The sequence below is a fragment of the Oncorhynchus masou genome, chromosome 24 (genome assembly GCF_036934945.1).
Source record: "Oncorhynchus masou masou isolate Uvic2021 chromosome 24, UVic_Omas_1.1, whole genome shotgun sequence".
NCBI classification, from domain to species: domain Eukaryota; kingdom Metazoa; phylum Chordata; class Actinopteri; order Salmoniformes; family Salmonidae; genus Oncorhynchus; species Oncorhynchus masou.
Window position 1 is genome coordinate 69,634,867 of NC_088235.1, and position 15,783 is coordinate 69,650,649.

Here is a 15,783-nt window from a genome sequence, read left to right on the forward strand (position 1 = left end):
AGGGATGAAGAGTATGTACATAAAAATATATGAATGAGTGATGGTACAGAACGGCATAGGCAAGATGCAGTAGATGGTATCGAATACAGTATATACATATGAGATGAGTAATGTAGGGTATGTAAACATATAAAAGTGGCATTGTTTAAAGTGGCTAGTGATACATGTATTACATAAAGATGGCAAGATGCAGAAGATGGTATAGAGTACAGTATATACATATGAGATGAGTAATGTAGGCTATGTAAACATTTATTAAGTGGCATTGTTTAAAGTGGCTAGTGATACATTATTTGCATATATTCTTCCATTATTAAATTGGCTGGAGTTGAGTCAGTATGTTGGCAGCAGCCACTCAATGTTAGTGATGGCTGTTTAACAGTCTGATGGCCTTGAGATAAAAGCTGTTTTTCAGTCTCTCGGTCCCTGCTTTGATGCACCTGTACTGACCTCGCCTTCTGGATGATAGCGGGGTGAACAGGCAGTGGCTCGGGTGGTTGTTGTCCTTGATGATCTGAATGGCCTTCCTGTGACATCGGGTGGTGTAGTTTTCCTGGAGGGCAGGTAGTTTGCCCCCGGTGATGCGTTGTGCAGACCTCACTACCCCTGGAGAGCCTTACGGTTGTGGGTGGAGCAGTTGCCGTACCAGGCAGTGATACAGCCTGACAGGATGCTCTCGATTGTGCATCTGCGCCTTCGTCACCACACTGTCTGTGTGGGTGGACCAATTCAGTTTGTCCGTGATGTGTACGCCGAGGAACTTAAAACTTACTACCCTCTCCACTACTGTCCCGTCGATGTGGATATGGGGGTGCTCCTTCTGCTGTTTCCTGAAGTCCACGATCATCTACTTTGTTTTGTTGACGTTGAGTGTGAGGTTATTTTCCTGACACCACACTCCGTGGGCCCTCACCTCCTCCCTGTAGGCCGTCTCGTCATTGTTGGTAATCAAGCCTAGCACTGTAGGGTCGTCTGCAAACTTGAATGAGTTGGAGGCGTGCATGGCCACGCAGTCGTGGGTGAACAGGGAGTACAGGAGAGGGCTCAGAACGCACCCTTGTGGGGCCCCAGTGTTGAGGATGGGGTGGAGATGATGGAGATGATGTTACCTACCCTCACCACCTGGGGGCGGCCCGTCAGGAAGTCCAGTACCCAGTTGCACAGGGCGGGGTCGAGACCCAGGGTCTCGAGCTTGATGACGAGTTTGGAGTGTACTATGGTGTTAAATGCTGAGCTGTTGTCGATGAACAGCATTCTCACATAGGTATTCCTCTTGTCCATATGGGTTAGGGCAGTGTGCAGTGTGTTTGCGATTGCGTCGTCTATGGAACTATTGGGATGGTAAGCAAATTGGAGTGGGTCAAGGGTGTCAGGTAGGGTGGAGGTGATATGGTCCTTGACTTGTCTCTCAAAGCACTTCATGATGACGGAAGTGAGTGCTACGGGGCGGTAGTCATTTAGCTCAGTTACCTTAGCTTTCTTGGGAACAGGAACAATGGTGGCCCTCTTGAAGCATGTGGGAACAGCAAACTGGGATAATTGATTGAATATGTCTGTAAACACACCAGCCAGCATGCTCTGAGGACGTGGCTGGGGATGCCGTCTGGGCCTGCAGCCTTGCGAGGGTTAACACTTTTCAATGTTTTACTCACGTCGGCTGCAGTGAAGGAGAGTCTGCAGGTTTTGGTAGCGGGCCGTAGTCAGTGGCACTGTATTCTCTTCAAGGCGAGCAAGACATCCTGGTCCGCGACAGGGCTGGTTTTCTTTTTGTAATCCGTGATTGACTGTAGACCCTGCAACATACCTCTTGTGTCTGAGCCATATAATTGTGACTCTACTTTGTCTCTATACTGACACTTAGCTTGTTTGATTGCCTTGCGGAGGGAATAGCTACACTGTCTGTATTCAGTCATGTTTCCTGTCACCTTGCCATGGTTAAAAGCAGTGGTTCGCGCTTTCAGTTTCACGCGAATGCTGCCATCAATCCACGGTTTCTGGTTTGGGAATGTTTTAATAGTTGCTGTGGGTACGACATCGCCGATGCACTTGCTAATAAACTCGCTCACCGAATCAGCGTATTCGTCAATGTTGTTGTTTGACGCAATGCGGAACATATCCCAATCCACGTGATCGAAGCAATCTTGAAGCGTGGAATCAGATTGGTCGGACCAGCGTTGAAAAGACCTGAGCGCGGGAGCTTCCTGTTTTTCTTTCTGTCTATAGGCAAGGAGCAACAAAATGGAGTCGTGGTCAGATTTTCCAAAAGGAGGGCGGAGGAGGGCCTTATATGCGTCGCGGAAGTTAGAATAACAATTATCCAGGGATTTACCAGCCCTGGTAGCACAATTGATATGCTAATAGAATTTAGGCAGTAGTAGCTGAATGGGGTGAAACAAAAACCTGCACCAAACAGTGTGTGGTCAGTCAGAAGTATTATTTTCATATACTATATACCCTGCTGTGAAATCTGAACACTATCTGTAGTTGTGTAGTGTGTGTGTGTGTGTGTGTGTGTGTACCAACCTGCAATGGGCGATGATGGGGCCTGCGTCAGGGGGGTTACAGGTCTTGACTCTGCGTAGGAAAGCCAGGAAGGGGGTGGGGTACTCGGGGACACCGTGGTCAGGCCACGCTGTGAACTGGAACTGACGTACCTCCCGCTTCTCACTGGAACCATTCTGGAGGGGCAGAAGAGAGATGCGGGCTAATTCAACATGTGTTTGTTTGTGTGTGTGTGTGTTTGTGTGTGGGTAGGATGGGGGGTAATATAACGTGTGTGTGTGTGGGGGGGGGGTAATTCAGTTTGTGTGTGCGTGTGTGCGTGTGTGTGTGTGGAGGGGGGATAATATAACGTGTGTGTGTGTGTGTGTGTGTGTGGGGGGGGGTAATTCAGTTTGTGTGCGTGTGTGTGTGTGCGTGCGGGGGGGGGGTGTAATTCAACGTGTGTGTTGAGGGGAGGGTAATTCCACTTTTGGGTGTGCGTTTGTGTGGGGGAGGGGTTAATTGAACATGTGGGTGTGTGTGGGGGTTAATTCAACGTGTGTGTATGTGGGGCGGGTAATTCAACTTGTGTGTGTGTGTGTGTGTGTGTGTGTGTGGGGGGGGGGGTGTTAATTCAATGTGTGAGTGACACAGCTCTGATTTCAAGCCCCATGTCTATTTGGCTGTACATTTTTGGCTCGATGCAAACCCATTCAAAGACTGGTTAAACTAGCAACGTGCCTCCTATTCTTATATAGGACCTAGCATGTCACTATCTTAGCTCGTATTCATGTTTCTACCCCAAAATCTGTTCCCCTGTCTGTGTGCCAACCACAATAAACAGAGGACACGCCCGATACATAAAGAGAGCGGTAATAAGGGCGCATTGGAAAGCCGTCTAACGCATTAAAAAAATTATCCAGGGGCAAAAAAAACAAAATGAGAAAAAACACCTCACATTGCCCTGCCCTCTAGTTTTCCCTTTCCCTTTCTTCCTGGAAGCTCTTTAAAGCTATCGTTTGCATTTCAATGCAGCGTTTTCTACTATCCTCACAGACTTTTCTGCTGAATAAATGAATAAATAAATGCATTAATTAAAAGCAAACTGACCTAGTTTGAGGGGATTTGTCTATTCTTTGTCTATTTATTTCCTGGCCATTCCACTGGTTTTGTGTTTTCTGCTGTGGATGTGCTTCTTTCTTTGCAGGGAGGGATAACTAGCTGGCTGGTGCCCAGATTATTTTAAAGAATTTATCACTCGTCAGGAGGGTTCTGTGTCACTGCACATTACGCACACATATAGATGCCTGTGTGTGGAGAGTGTGTGTTTGTGGAGGGTGTGTGTGTGTGTGTGTGTGTTACAGACTCTCTACAAAGCAAATACCGTAACCAGAGTCCAGTTAAATCCAAGAACAGAACAATGAGACACCATACCAGAAATAAGGAGAGTAAGAGAGGGAATGAGGGGAGAGAGAGAGAGAGACAGAGAGAGAAAGATAGAGAGAGGTGGGGGGATAAGAGACAGCTGGGGAAGAAGAGAGAACATGGAGAGATGTGTGAGGGATAGACGGAGGGTAAGAAAGAGATGGAATAGCAGCGTGTGGAGAAAACAGAGGAAAGAAAAGGGGGGGGGGGTGGAGTATAGAGAGCACAGAGGGATCTAGAGGGACGGGTCGACAAGCTGCCGTAAACCAACAGATGTGTACAACAAGCCTGAAAAATTGTAACCAGCCCAAAAGCACCAGTGCTACCAGCTAGCCTTAGCTAGCTACTCTACTTAGCTCCAGTATAAAGCAACAGAATGCGTTAGCATAGTGTTAGCCACATAGCACTGTGTTAACTAGCCCAAAAGCACATGTGTTACCAGCTAGCTAGTTCCCCTTAGCTCCAGCACATAGCAGTCTGTTAATATAGCATTAGCGTTTAGCGTAGGCACTGTGCTCCATTTAACAGAACCAAAACACACCTCCACAGACATCTTAAAGGGCCCACTTATTGCAGTCGTAACTTTTAAAGATACATTTCCTTTTTTAGCTCTACTCTTTTATGTCAGATTGACCGCCAAGAGTCGGGGAAGGGTGGGATATAAAAAGTCGGCCAATTATGCATGTAGCATTTTTTCCCGCTCACTTAGCTAAGTGCTTCTGTTTGGCAGACGGTCATTAAAAGATGATTGGACAGCAAACAAGAGAGGAAGAGGAAAGAGGTCTGGGAAGAAGGAAAGAAAGTAAATAGTTTGGGAGAAGGAGAGAGAGAGGGAGCGAGAGAAAGAGAGAGACACTAAAATAAGATAGGGGCAGAGAGAGAGAGAGAGAGAGAGAGAGAGAGAGAGAGAGAGATTGAGAAAGAGAGAAACAGAGAGACAATTTCCTTCTCCTTTCCATCCTTCACCTATTCCCCACCATTCTGCTTGTTGATTTGCTTGTTGGATGCAGCAGGAGGATGTTGTGTTGAGTGCCGGCGCCAAGAAATACACTGCTGGTGAGTTTGACTCGCAAAGCCAATACAATACAAGGAGGCAGACAGACAGGCTCCTGAAGGGCTTGCTCTCCCCAGGGCCCACCATGCAAGGCCCTGCATACAGCAGCATATTACAGCTCATATCACATTCAGTACAATTCTTATTCCTTTCCTCACATTATTTCCACATTGGTTTCTCCTCAGATTGCCTCACAAGACATACAAACAAAGCCTCCGCTGAAACAATAAGACGGAGGGAAGAAACACGGGGAGGGTTCTGCCAAGCCTACGGGAAAGGCAGAGCCATAGTGCTTTAAACTACTACTGTACCTGGTATTTTCAGTTCTATAGGGGACCTAGGGAGTAGTATGGATATAAACCGTCTGGACTGGAGTGGTATAGTGTGCAATGTGGATACGTAGGAGTGGAGTGTAGAATGTAGGGAGTCCGATTTAAAATGTAGGGCCGTTTGAATTGTGTTGTGTAGTGAGGTATGTTTTGCCCATGTGACTCGCAGCACAACATTGTGTGAAATTTGTTTCAGTATGGGTGGAGTAAAGTTGTGTACTCACTCGTACCTTGTGCAGGGAGAAGGTGCGGACGCAGAAGGTGGCCAGCTCTATGGTGTCCAGTAGAGTCACCTGGGTCATCCCATAGGTCTCTGTACCTCGACTGGGCCAGTACTGGTCACACTTGATCTGAGGAGAGAGGAGACGAGGTGGGTAAGTGCACAGACACTCCCAAACACGCAACAAAGGCAAACTATGGCATTCATTCACACATATACACTCACACAAAAATGCTAACATTCACGCATACACACCCAAATGCAAAAAACGCATGCTCCACACACAAAATCACACAGAATCCTATTACACAGTGAACCCCATTCCTTCACCAGCCGTCCTAAAAAGAAAAAGGGCCCGGTTTCCCAATAGAACATAAGCTTATTGTGTTTTAACGATGCATCATTCCTATAACAGCCGAAGAACTCATATGCGATTCCCAAAACACCACAAAGGGAGACATTTCTTAAAGTTCGTAGTCGGAACTTGTGTCGATACAAATAGGATCGAAAGAAAGGCAGCACTGCTCTCAGATCAGATTTCTCCATTCACATCTTACTTTAACATTCAGATTATTCAACAATGCTGATGACATCAGTTCAAAAAAGTGTTAAACAAATCTAAATATATTTTATATTTCAGATTCTTCAAATCAGCCACCCTTTGCCTCGATGACAACTTTGCACACTCTTGGCATTCTCTCAACCAGCTTCATGAGGTAGTCCACTGGAATGCATTTCAATTAGCGGGTGTGCCTTGTTAAAAGTACATTTGTGGAACTTCTTTCCTTCTTAACTTCGTATGGCTGCAGGGGCAGTATTGAGTAGCTTGGATGAAAAGCTGCCCATTGTAAACGGCCAGCTCCTCGGTCTCAGTTGCTAATATATGCATATTATTCTTAGTATTGGATAGAAATCACTCTAAAGTTTCCATACTGTCAAAATATTGTCTGTGAGTATAACAGAACTGATATTGCAGGCGAAACCCTGAGGAAAATCAAAGCAGGAATTGGCTTCTATTTTGAAAACTCCATGTTCCATAGCCTCCCTTTGCTCCAGATTCCTTTTCCTATCGCTTCCTCAAGGTGTCAACAGTCTTCATACATAGTTTCAGGCTTTTATTTTGAAAAATGAGCCAGAACGATAACATCGCATCAAGTGGTCACATATTCTTAGTATTGGATAGAAATCACTCTAAAGTTTCCATACTGTCAAAATATTGTCTGTGAGTATAACAGAATTTGGACAGCCATTGTTTTGAAAACTCCATGTTCTCCTACTGTGAAAGACATTTCAAGATGGTTGATATATTATTGATTATATATTTTAAAAACAACCTGAGGATTGATTATAAAAAACGTGTTTCTGTGGACATAATGGAAACTATTTTGATTAATATTTTAAAAACAACCTGAGGATTGATTATGCGTTTTCTGTGACCACTCTTTCCTGTGGATTTCTGAACATAACGCGACAAACAAACGGAGGTATTTTGGATATAAAAATCATCTTTATGGAACAAACAGAACATTTGTTGTGGAACTGCGAGTCTCGTGAGTGAAAACATCCGAAGATCATCAAAGGTAAATTATTAATTTGATTGCTTTTCTGATTTTCGTGGCCGAGCTACCTGATGCTAAGTGTACTTAATGTTTTATCATGCGATCGATAAACTTAAACAAACGCTTGGATTGCTTTCGCTGTAAAGCATCATTTCAAAAGCTGACACGACAGGTGGATTAACAAAAGGCTAAGCTGTGTTTTCCTATATTGCACTTGTGAATTCATGAATATAAATATTTATTGTATGTAGCGCTATACTATTCAGCGGTTGTTGATGACACTTATCCCAATAGGGGGATTGCAGCCATAACAGGTTAATGCATTTGATCAAATCGGTCGTGTTGTGTCAAGATAGGGGTGGTATATTGAAGAATCTAAAATAAAAAACTAATTGATTGCTTTAACAATTTCTTGGTTACTATATAGTTCCATATGTGTTATTTCATAGTTTTGATGTCTTCACTATTATTCTACAATGTACAGTCATGGCCAAAAGTTTTGAGAATGACACAAAAATACATTTTCACAAAGTTTGCTACTTCAGTGTCTTTAGATATTTTTGTCAGATGTTACTACGGAATACTGAAGTATAATTACAAGCATTTCACAAGTGGCAAAGGCTTTATTGACAATTACATGAAGTTGATGCAAAGAGTCAATATTTGCAGTGTTGACCCTTCTTTTTCAAGACCTCTGCAAACCACCCTGGCATGCTATCAATTAACCTCTGGGCCACATCCTGACTGATGGCAGCCCATCTTTGCATAAATCAATGCTTGGAGTTTGTCAGAATTTGTGGGTTTTCGTTTGTTCAACCGCCTCTTGAGGATTGACCACAAATTCTCAATGGGATTAAGGTCTGGGGAGTTTCCTGGCCATGGACCCAAAATATCAATGTTTTGTTCCCCGAGCCACTTAGTTATCACTTTTGCCTTATGGCAAGGTGCTCCATCATGCTGGGAAAGGCATTGTTCGTCACCAAACTGTTCCTGGATGGTTGGGAGAAGTTGCTCTCTGAGAATGTGTTGGTACCAATTCTTTATTCATGGCTGTGTTCTTAGGCAAAATTGTGTGTGAGCCCACTCCCTTGGATGAGAAGCAACCCCACACATGAATGGTCTCAGGATGCTTTACTGTTGGTATGACACAGGACTGATGGTAGCGCTCACCTTGTCTTCTCTGGACAAGCTTTTTTCCGGATGCCCCAAACAATCAGAAGAAATGACTTTACCCCAGTCCTCAGCAGTCCAATCCCTGTACCTTTTGCAGAATATCAGTCTGCACCTGATGTTTTCTCTGGAGGGAAGTGGCTTCTTTGCTGCCCTTCTTGACACCAGGCCATTCTCCAAAAGTCTTCACCTCACTGTGCGTGCAGATGCACTCACACCTGCCTGCTTCCATTCCTGAGCAAGCTCTGTACTGGTGGTGCCCCAATCCCGCAGCTGAATCAACTTTAGGAGATGGTCCTGGCACTTGCTGGACTTTCTTGGGTGCCCTGAAGCCTTCTTCACAACAATTGAACCGCTCTCCTTGAAGTTCTTGATGATCCGATAAATGGTTTATTTAGGTGCAATCTTACTGGCAGAAATATCCTTGCCTGTGAAGCCCTTTTTGTGAAAAGCAATGACGACGGCACGTGTTTCCTTGCAATTAGCAACCTTGCATGGTTGACAGAGGAAAAACAATGATTCCAAGCACCACCATCCTTTTGAAGCTTCCAGTCTGTTATTCAAACTCAATCAGCATGACAGAGTGATCTCCAGCCTTGTCCTCATCAACACTCACACCTGTGTTAACGAGAGAATCACTGACATGATGTCAGCTGGTCCTTTTGTGGCAGGGCTGAAATGCAGTGGAAATGTTTTTGGGGGGATTCAGTTCATTTGCATGGTAAAGAGGGACTTTGAAATTAATTGCAATTCATCTGATCACTCTTCATAACATTCTGGAGTATATGCACATTGCCATCATACAAACTGAGGCAGCAGACTTTGTGAAAATGTATATTTGTGTCATTCTCAAAACTTTTGGCCACGACTGTAGAACATTTTTAAAATAAAGAAAAACCCTGGAATGAGTAGGTGTGTCCAGACTTTTGGCTGGTACTGCATATGGCTGTGAATATTAAGGGAGCTTATTCTAATGCTTACCCTATAATAATAGACTCATCTTATATTTGGTACATTATTGCTCACATGTTGTTACACATCATGAAATACACTGAGTATACCAAACATTAGGAACATCTTCGGGCCCTGGGATGCCTTTACATTTTCTACACTCCAGGAAAATAAACAGAGAGAACCGGGGGAATGAAAGGAAAAAAGAAGTGTCAAATCAACTCATTCCCTGTAGGCTTCACCTACAATCATCAAACCCCTCCCCGTCCCTTCATCTTCCCGTCCCCCTGCCTCCTCCTAGCAACAACCACCAATCAATCAAGGGTGCGTATGTTTCCCTTTCAGCAGAGATACACGCAGTGTGTCCAAGACAGCTCCCCCACCACTCCTCCACCCCAACACTCAGTCACACTATCCTTCCTTTTCATCCTAACCTAATGAAGATTCATTCAATACACGCCCCCCCCAGACCCTGATGCGATGTGACAACTAGTCCAGGAAACGGATCGTTCTAACACTCTCATTGCGTTCACAGTCAACGCTTGCCGCCTGCTAACCCTGATGGTATCTGGCAGGGGTGGAACACACACGACGGAGGGATAGGTAAATGGATAAAAGGGGCAGGGTTGGAGGAGGATAACAGAGAACGAGGTAAGATACCTGAGGATAAAGAAACTTGGCATGCTTCGTATTGTTGGAAGACGATTCACAATTCCTAGGCTGATTATGGCTTGCTTATAGACAACAACATTGCACCAACCACAAATGATTATCTGTTCCTGTTTTTCTGTAAAGTCTGTTTTGGTCAGAAAACAAGCCTAACACTGATCCAGGGGGAACACCAGATTCAATTCTATAGTTATTTACCCGTGATTTTTCTTCCAGTCTGGTCATCATGACCACAGTGGCTGCCCTCTGTTCCCACACCATCCTCCAGAAATCTCCGAACGTCTCGGGCAAAGGACCCTGCGTTGCGATGTAGGCATTCTGCTTCCTGTAACCGTCTATGTAGTTGGCGTTGATATAGTCGCTGCCTATGATACCTGGAAATTGAGAGAAGAGAGTAATAGAGTTGAAGAAGGGACAATTTCTAGAATGGGTGGTTGTTAATAAGCCAAGTGGCCAACTTTAACGGCTCAGGCAATTTTCCGACCTCGCTGTGTTCTTATTGTTCTTATTGCTGTGTTCTTAGGTCACTGTGTCCTCTCTCATTCCACCTTTCTGCCTCTCAATTTCTTTCTTTCACTTTCGTCTTCTCCCTCTCTCTCTCTCTCTCTCTCTCTCTTTCTGTATGTTTTATTTATGTATTTCTCTGGCCTGGTGTTGTGGTTGTGATTTAGTGTTGGTGCTGGAGTGTGCAGTAAGGAGCGCTGGGCCTGGGGAGTAAATCAGTGCTCAGAGCGGTCCTCTCTCCTCCATCGCTCTACAGCCGTCACCACGGCCTGTCACACACACAGGCCCCACTAAATCTCAGCTAAAATAGCCCTCCTGTAAGCAGGCTGGGCGAGTGTTTGTGTCAGAATAAGACCTGCAGTGTGTCTAATTGTGTGTCGCTGACATATGTATGAGATCGAGCACACAGCCATGCGATCTCCATAGTCAAACATTGGCTGTCGCATGGCCTGACTGAAGAACTCAGTGACTTTTAACGTGGCACCGCCATAGGATGCCACCTTTCCAACAAGTCAGTTCATAAAATTTCTACGCTGCTAGAGGTGCCCCGGTCAACTGTAAGTGCTGTTGTTGCGAAGTGGAAATGTCTAGGAGCAACAACGGCTCATCTGCGAAGTGGTAGGCCATATAAACTCACAGAATGGGACCACCGAGTGCAGAAGCGTGTAGCGTCTAAAAATCGTCTATCCTCGGTTGCAACACTCACTACCGAGTTCCAAACTGCCACTGGAAGCAAAGTCAGCACAATAACTGTTCGTCAGGAGCTTCATGAAATGGGTTTCCATGGCTGTCAAGCCGCACACAAACCTAAGATCACCATGTGCAATGCCAAGCATTGGCAGGAGTGGTGTAAAGCTTGGTGCCATTGGACTGTGGAGCAGTGGAAATGCGTTCTCTGGAGTGATGAATCACGCTTCACCATCTAGCAGCCCGATGGACGAATCTGGGTTTGGCGGATACCAGGAGAACGCTACCTGCCGGAATGCAGTGCCAACTGTAATGTTTGGTGGAGGAGGAATAATGGTCTGGAGCTGTTTTTCATGGTTCGGGTTAGGCCCATTAGTTCCAATGAAGGGAAATCTTAACGCTACAGCATACAATTATATTTTAGACAATTCTGTGCTTCCAACTTTGTGGCGACAGTTTGGGGAAGGTCCTTTCCTGTTTCAGCATGACAACGCCCCCATGCACAAAGCAAGCGCCATAGAGAAATGGTTTGTCAAGATCGGTCTGGAAGAACTGACCTCAACCCCATCGAGCACCTTTAGGATGAATTGGAATGCCGAATGCGAGCCAGGTCTAATCATCCAATATCATTGCCCAACCTCACTAATGCTCTTGTGGTTGAATGGAAGCAAGTCCCCGCAGCAATGTTCCAACATCTAGTGGAAAGCCTTCCCAGAAGAGTAGAGGCTGTTATAGCAGCAAAGGGGGGAACAACTCCATATTAATGATTTTGGAATGAGATGTTCGACAAGCAGGCTTCCACATACTTTTGGTCATGTAGTGTAGGTCTATCTTTGTGTGTGTGTGTGTGAAATAGTCAAATGTAGCTGATCGTTCCTCTCTGCCAAAAATAGCCATAGTCTATGTGTCTATGCTCTTAATGACCCTGTCAGCTTAATATGTCCCAATGTCCAAAGCCTTTGACGCCATACACATGCCACCCACCACAATACATTCTTTAGGCAAATGCATATATAATATATGGGAGCTCTGAGAATACCATTCGTTTAGTCTCCAACATATCCTCCGACCATTGTATCTATCTTTAACCAGGCAATCTGTAACCTCAATGACCCTACTAATTGTATTTACAGTTATCTAGACTAGAATCTACTCTTCTATCAACTAATAAAATATGGTAGAATGTCACACGCCTTCCTTTATCAGAAGTATAATATACTAGTTATAACTCTTAAACTCAAGCAACAAACAATGAAACACTCGACTGGGCTAATTTAAGAGTAGGGAGATGCGACAAAGAGCGTGGCGACAACCGTGGGGTGGGGGAGAGAAAGAGAGAGAAAAGGCAAACGTCATTAAAAAGGATTCCACGTCGCACAATGCGATTGTGGCGCATTGGCGTTAGTCATAGCTAAGTGAACAGCAAATGGCTGCATACATGAATTGTTCTACTGCTGTGACTAATGGCAAAATCACTGCACTGTAAAATGGAAATTTCAGACTTGATTAATTTATGTATTTATGGACGCTTTGCCAGGGATGATTTTGTCATGTGTGCTGTCGCACTCTTAAATTGGGCTTATTGCAAACTGTCAAAATCAAGTCTAAATGGATAAGTCGCAGAAAAAGGTGGAGAGAGGTTGAGAGCTCGGCAGGGTTGAAGGGTGACGAGTTCACCTGGCTATGACGAACGCTAGGAGACTTTCACTGTTGAAGGGTGAGCTCCTCTGGCAATGTTCTCAACTATGCACCAATGGTCATTTCATAGGATCAAATAAGATGAGACCAAAGAGTATTGGGCAGTCAGTCTACCCCAAACCTTGGACTGCAAGACATAATAGACCAACACATAGTATTGAAGTTGCAATTGGTGGGGTAAAAAGTTCATAAAAGTGTCTAGTCTTACCTTCGATGGGTGCAAGGATGACGCGGGAGTGGTCGTAGGCGATGACATTGGCATAGCGGTTTTTGGGCTTGTTCACCTCCAGGTTGGAGTGTTCCCATGTAAATTGCTGGCCCGGATCGATGGACTGTGGGAGTCCCACACACACACACACACACACACACACACACACACACACACACACACACACACACACACACACACACACACACACACACACACACACACACACACACACACACACACACACACACACACACACACACACAATATGACACCCTCAGAAAGGAGACGAAGGAAAGATACAGAGAGGAAAGAGAGAGAGGGAAAGTAAGAAAAAAATGAAAAAAATAAACAAGGGAACAACAGCCTCATTATCAGTTGCTCCGTGCCCACTTCAAACATAAACGTCTGCGCAGGTGGCTTCGTCATCTCTTTAATGTAGACAGTGCACAATGGCAATGGAAATATTGATCAAGGTGGCAGCTCTTCTCTTAGGGAGAAAAAGAGAGAGGGGGAATAAACCAGGTTCCTGGGCCCCGACACTGCTGGCAAGACAAATGCTGCCCGCGCTTGGAATACGAGATTTCCGGATAAATATTCTATTCCCTTGTCAGGGTAATTTAGTATTCCATTATGATTCGGCGCTCGCTCGCGGGCCCTGGCGCTAGCTTGAAGGATGTTTTCGGTTAGGGCCTGGCGCAGGGAACAGAGATTGAGGCTAAATAAAGTCCAAATAGGAGCCTGATGTAACAGTTTACCCGCAATCATCACAGTGAAATAACAGACAGCCAGCTCGGCACAAGGAGAACCTGCTCCGCATTGTCCCCATCTCTGTCTCTCTCTCTCATCCCATCCTTCTCCTTCTCTTTTTCTCTTGTCTGGTCTCCCCTGAGGCTGACTGGGATTATTTTGTGTGTAGTAGTGCTCTCTTGAAGGCGTGAGTGTGTATGTGTTTGTATAATAGGGCGAGTGTGGTTTAGACTTTAACAGTCCTCTCCCTCCTCCACTTCCCCTATAATGACAAAAAGGTGTAGCCAAGGGGATGAGTATGAGTGACAGCTCCCATAAAAAGGGGGTGGGCCTTTCTTGAATGGGGCATGTTGTTGCTGACACCTGATGGATTAGTTACTCCACCTCCTCAGTACATTCCATAGCTTAAGGCGATGATGGACCCGTCGAAAAAGTTTCCTCCCCGTTCCTGTTTCCGGAACCTCCACCAGCCACCCCTGCTATGTACATTCTCTGAAGATATGCCGCGCCTCTCCATCCAGCTCCTGTACTGCCTTCCTGATCATTAACCGAGCTCCCCTTCCTTACCCCTCTCCTATCTACGCTTTCTTCCCTCCCTCCTCCTCTCCTCCCACCTCCATCCCGCCACACTAGAAAAACCAATCACTCAGAGCCCCAAAGAGTCCGGGCTTGGCAAGCCAAGACGCCCAGATGAGCAGCCATTCATCAAGAAAATAACAAAATGAAAATTACACTTCTCCATTTAATTTGGTCATTTATTTTTCTGGGGGAGCGAGATGGAGAGGGGAGAGGGGGAGCGAGATGGAGGGAGGGAGAGAGAGAGAGAGAGAGAGAGAGAGAGAGAGAGAGAGAGAGAGAGAGAGAGAGAGAGAGAGAGAGAGAGAGAGAGAGAGAGAGAGAGAGAGAGAGAGAGAGAGAGAGAGAGAGAGAGAGAGAGAGAGAGAGAGAGAGAGAGAGAGAGAGAGAGAGAGAGAGAGAGAGAGAGAGGAGTGCACTGCAAGTAGCATTCCTTTCGGAGCCAAGTAATTAAGAACTTTGCGTTGTACCAAAGTGTTTCAGGAGTGGCAACAAGTCACTATCTTCCAAACCCTCACTGATGACTCGATACCCTCCTCCTTCTCTGCCTCGCCCGTGAGAAGGGAAGTCGATTTGGTACACGGTCCAACCCAGATGTATAAATAATAGATAAGAAGAAGATGTACTGTATGGCTGCAAGCAGTCATTATCCCAACAGCCACCACCATCCACCGCCGGCTTAACTGTGGTTCTACTGTTGGCATCCAGTACTACAGTACCCACAACTCTCCCTGGTGCAGCTCTGATGCTCTGAGGGAGGATATTGCTGTATGCAAACGAGGGCTGATTCAGCGATCCTGATTTCTAATCAGTGGCGGGGTTCATTTATAACCTCCCTGGCTGCACTCGGGGCTTCGACAGCTCGGCTTCATGCTCGCCCGATGCCAGTGTATGTGTGTGTGTGTGTGTGTGTGTGTGTGTGTGTGTGTGTGTGTGTGTGTGTGTGTGTGTGTGTGTGTGTGTGTGTGTGTGTGTGTGTGTGTGTAGATCCACCATGCTACAGCTTAGAATCTTAAGGGTGGTTGACAGGCCATCCGTTGACTGGTGTGGGACGAGTTGCATTATGACGGAATAAGTGCTCAGTTATTTTTGGTAGGATTATGAAATTGCATTTGGGGAAGGGTTGTCTGGAAACCCAACACTTAAGTATAGAATGTAATTTGTGTTGATTCATTATTTTGCGCCCAATTGAAGAGGATGTGGTGGAGCTTTGATTATACTGTGTATTACAACGCCAACTTTGATTAGATAACATGCCACTACAATGTTAATACAGTTAGTTCACTAAAACCTTGGAATCCCAGTAATCTCATTCTACCCTGGTCAGGGGTGAAGTTTCTCCTAGGATCAGATCAAGGATTAGTTTCCTCTCCCCAAATCCTAACCTTAACCATTAGTGTGGAAAACGCAAAACTGACCCAAGATCAGCATCTAGACACAACTTCCCCCTACACCATCCTACCTCACCAGAGACCCAACTTTAACCCTTAACCCCTGATCCC

The 15,783-nt window shown here is 45.4% G+C and overlaps 1 protein-coding gene across 1 annotated transcript in view; it reads right to left on the minus strand.

The window, feature by feature from the left end:
* LOC135512544 (receptor-type tyrosine-protein phosphatase S-like) overlaps positions 1-15,783 on the minus strand; it is a 215,147-nt gene that overhangs the window by 30,840 nt on the left and 168,524 nt on the right. The window contains 4 exon segments of the mRNA XM_064934680.1: positions 2,524-2,678; positions 5,520-5,639; positions 10,057-10,232; positions 12,956-13,079. Of these exon segments, the coding sequence (XP_064790752.1) occupies positions 2,524-2,678; positions 5,520-5,639; positions 10,057-10,232; positions 12,956-13,079 (575 nt within the window).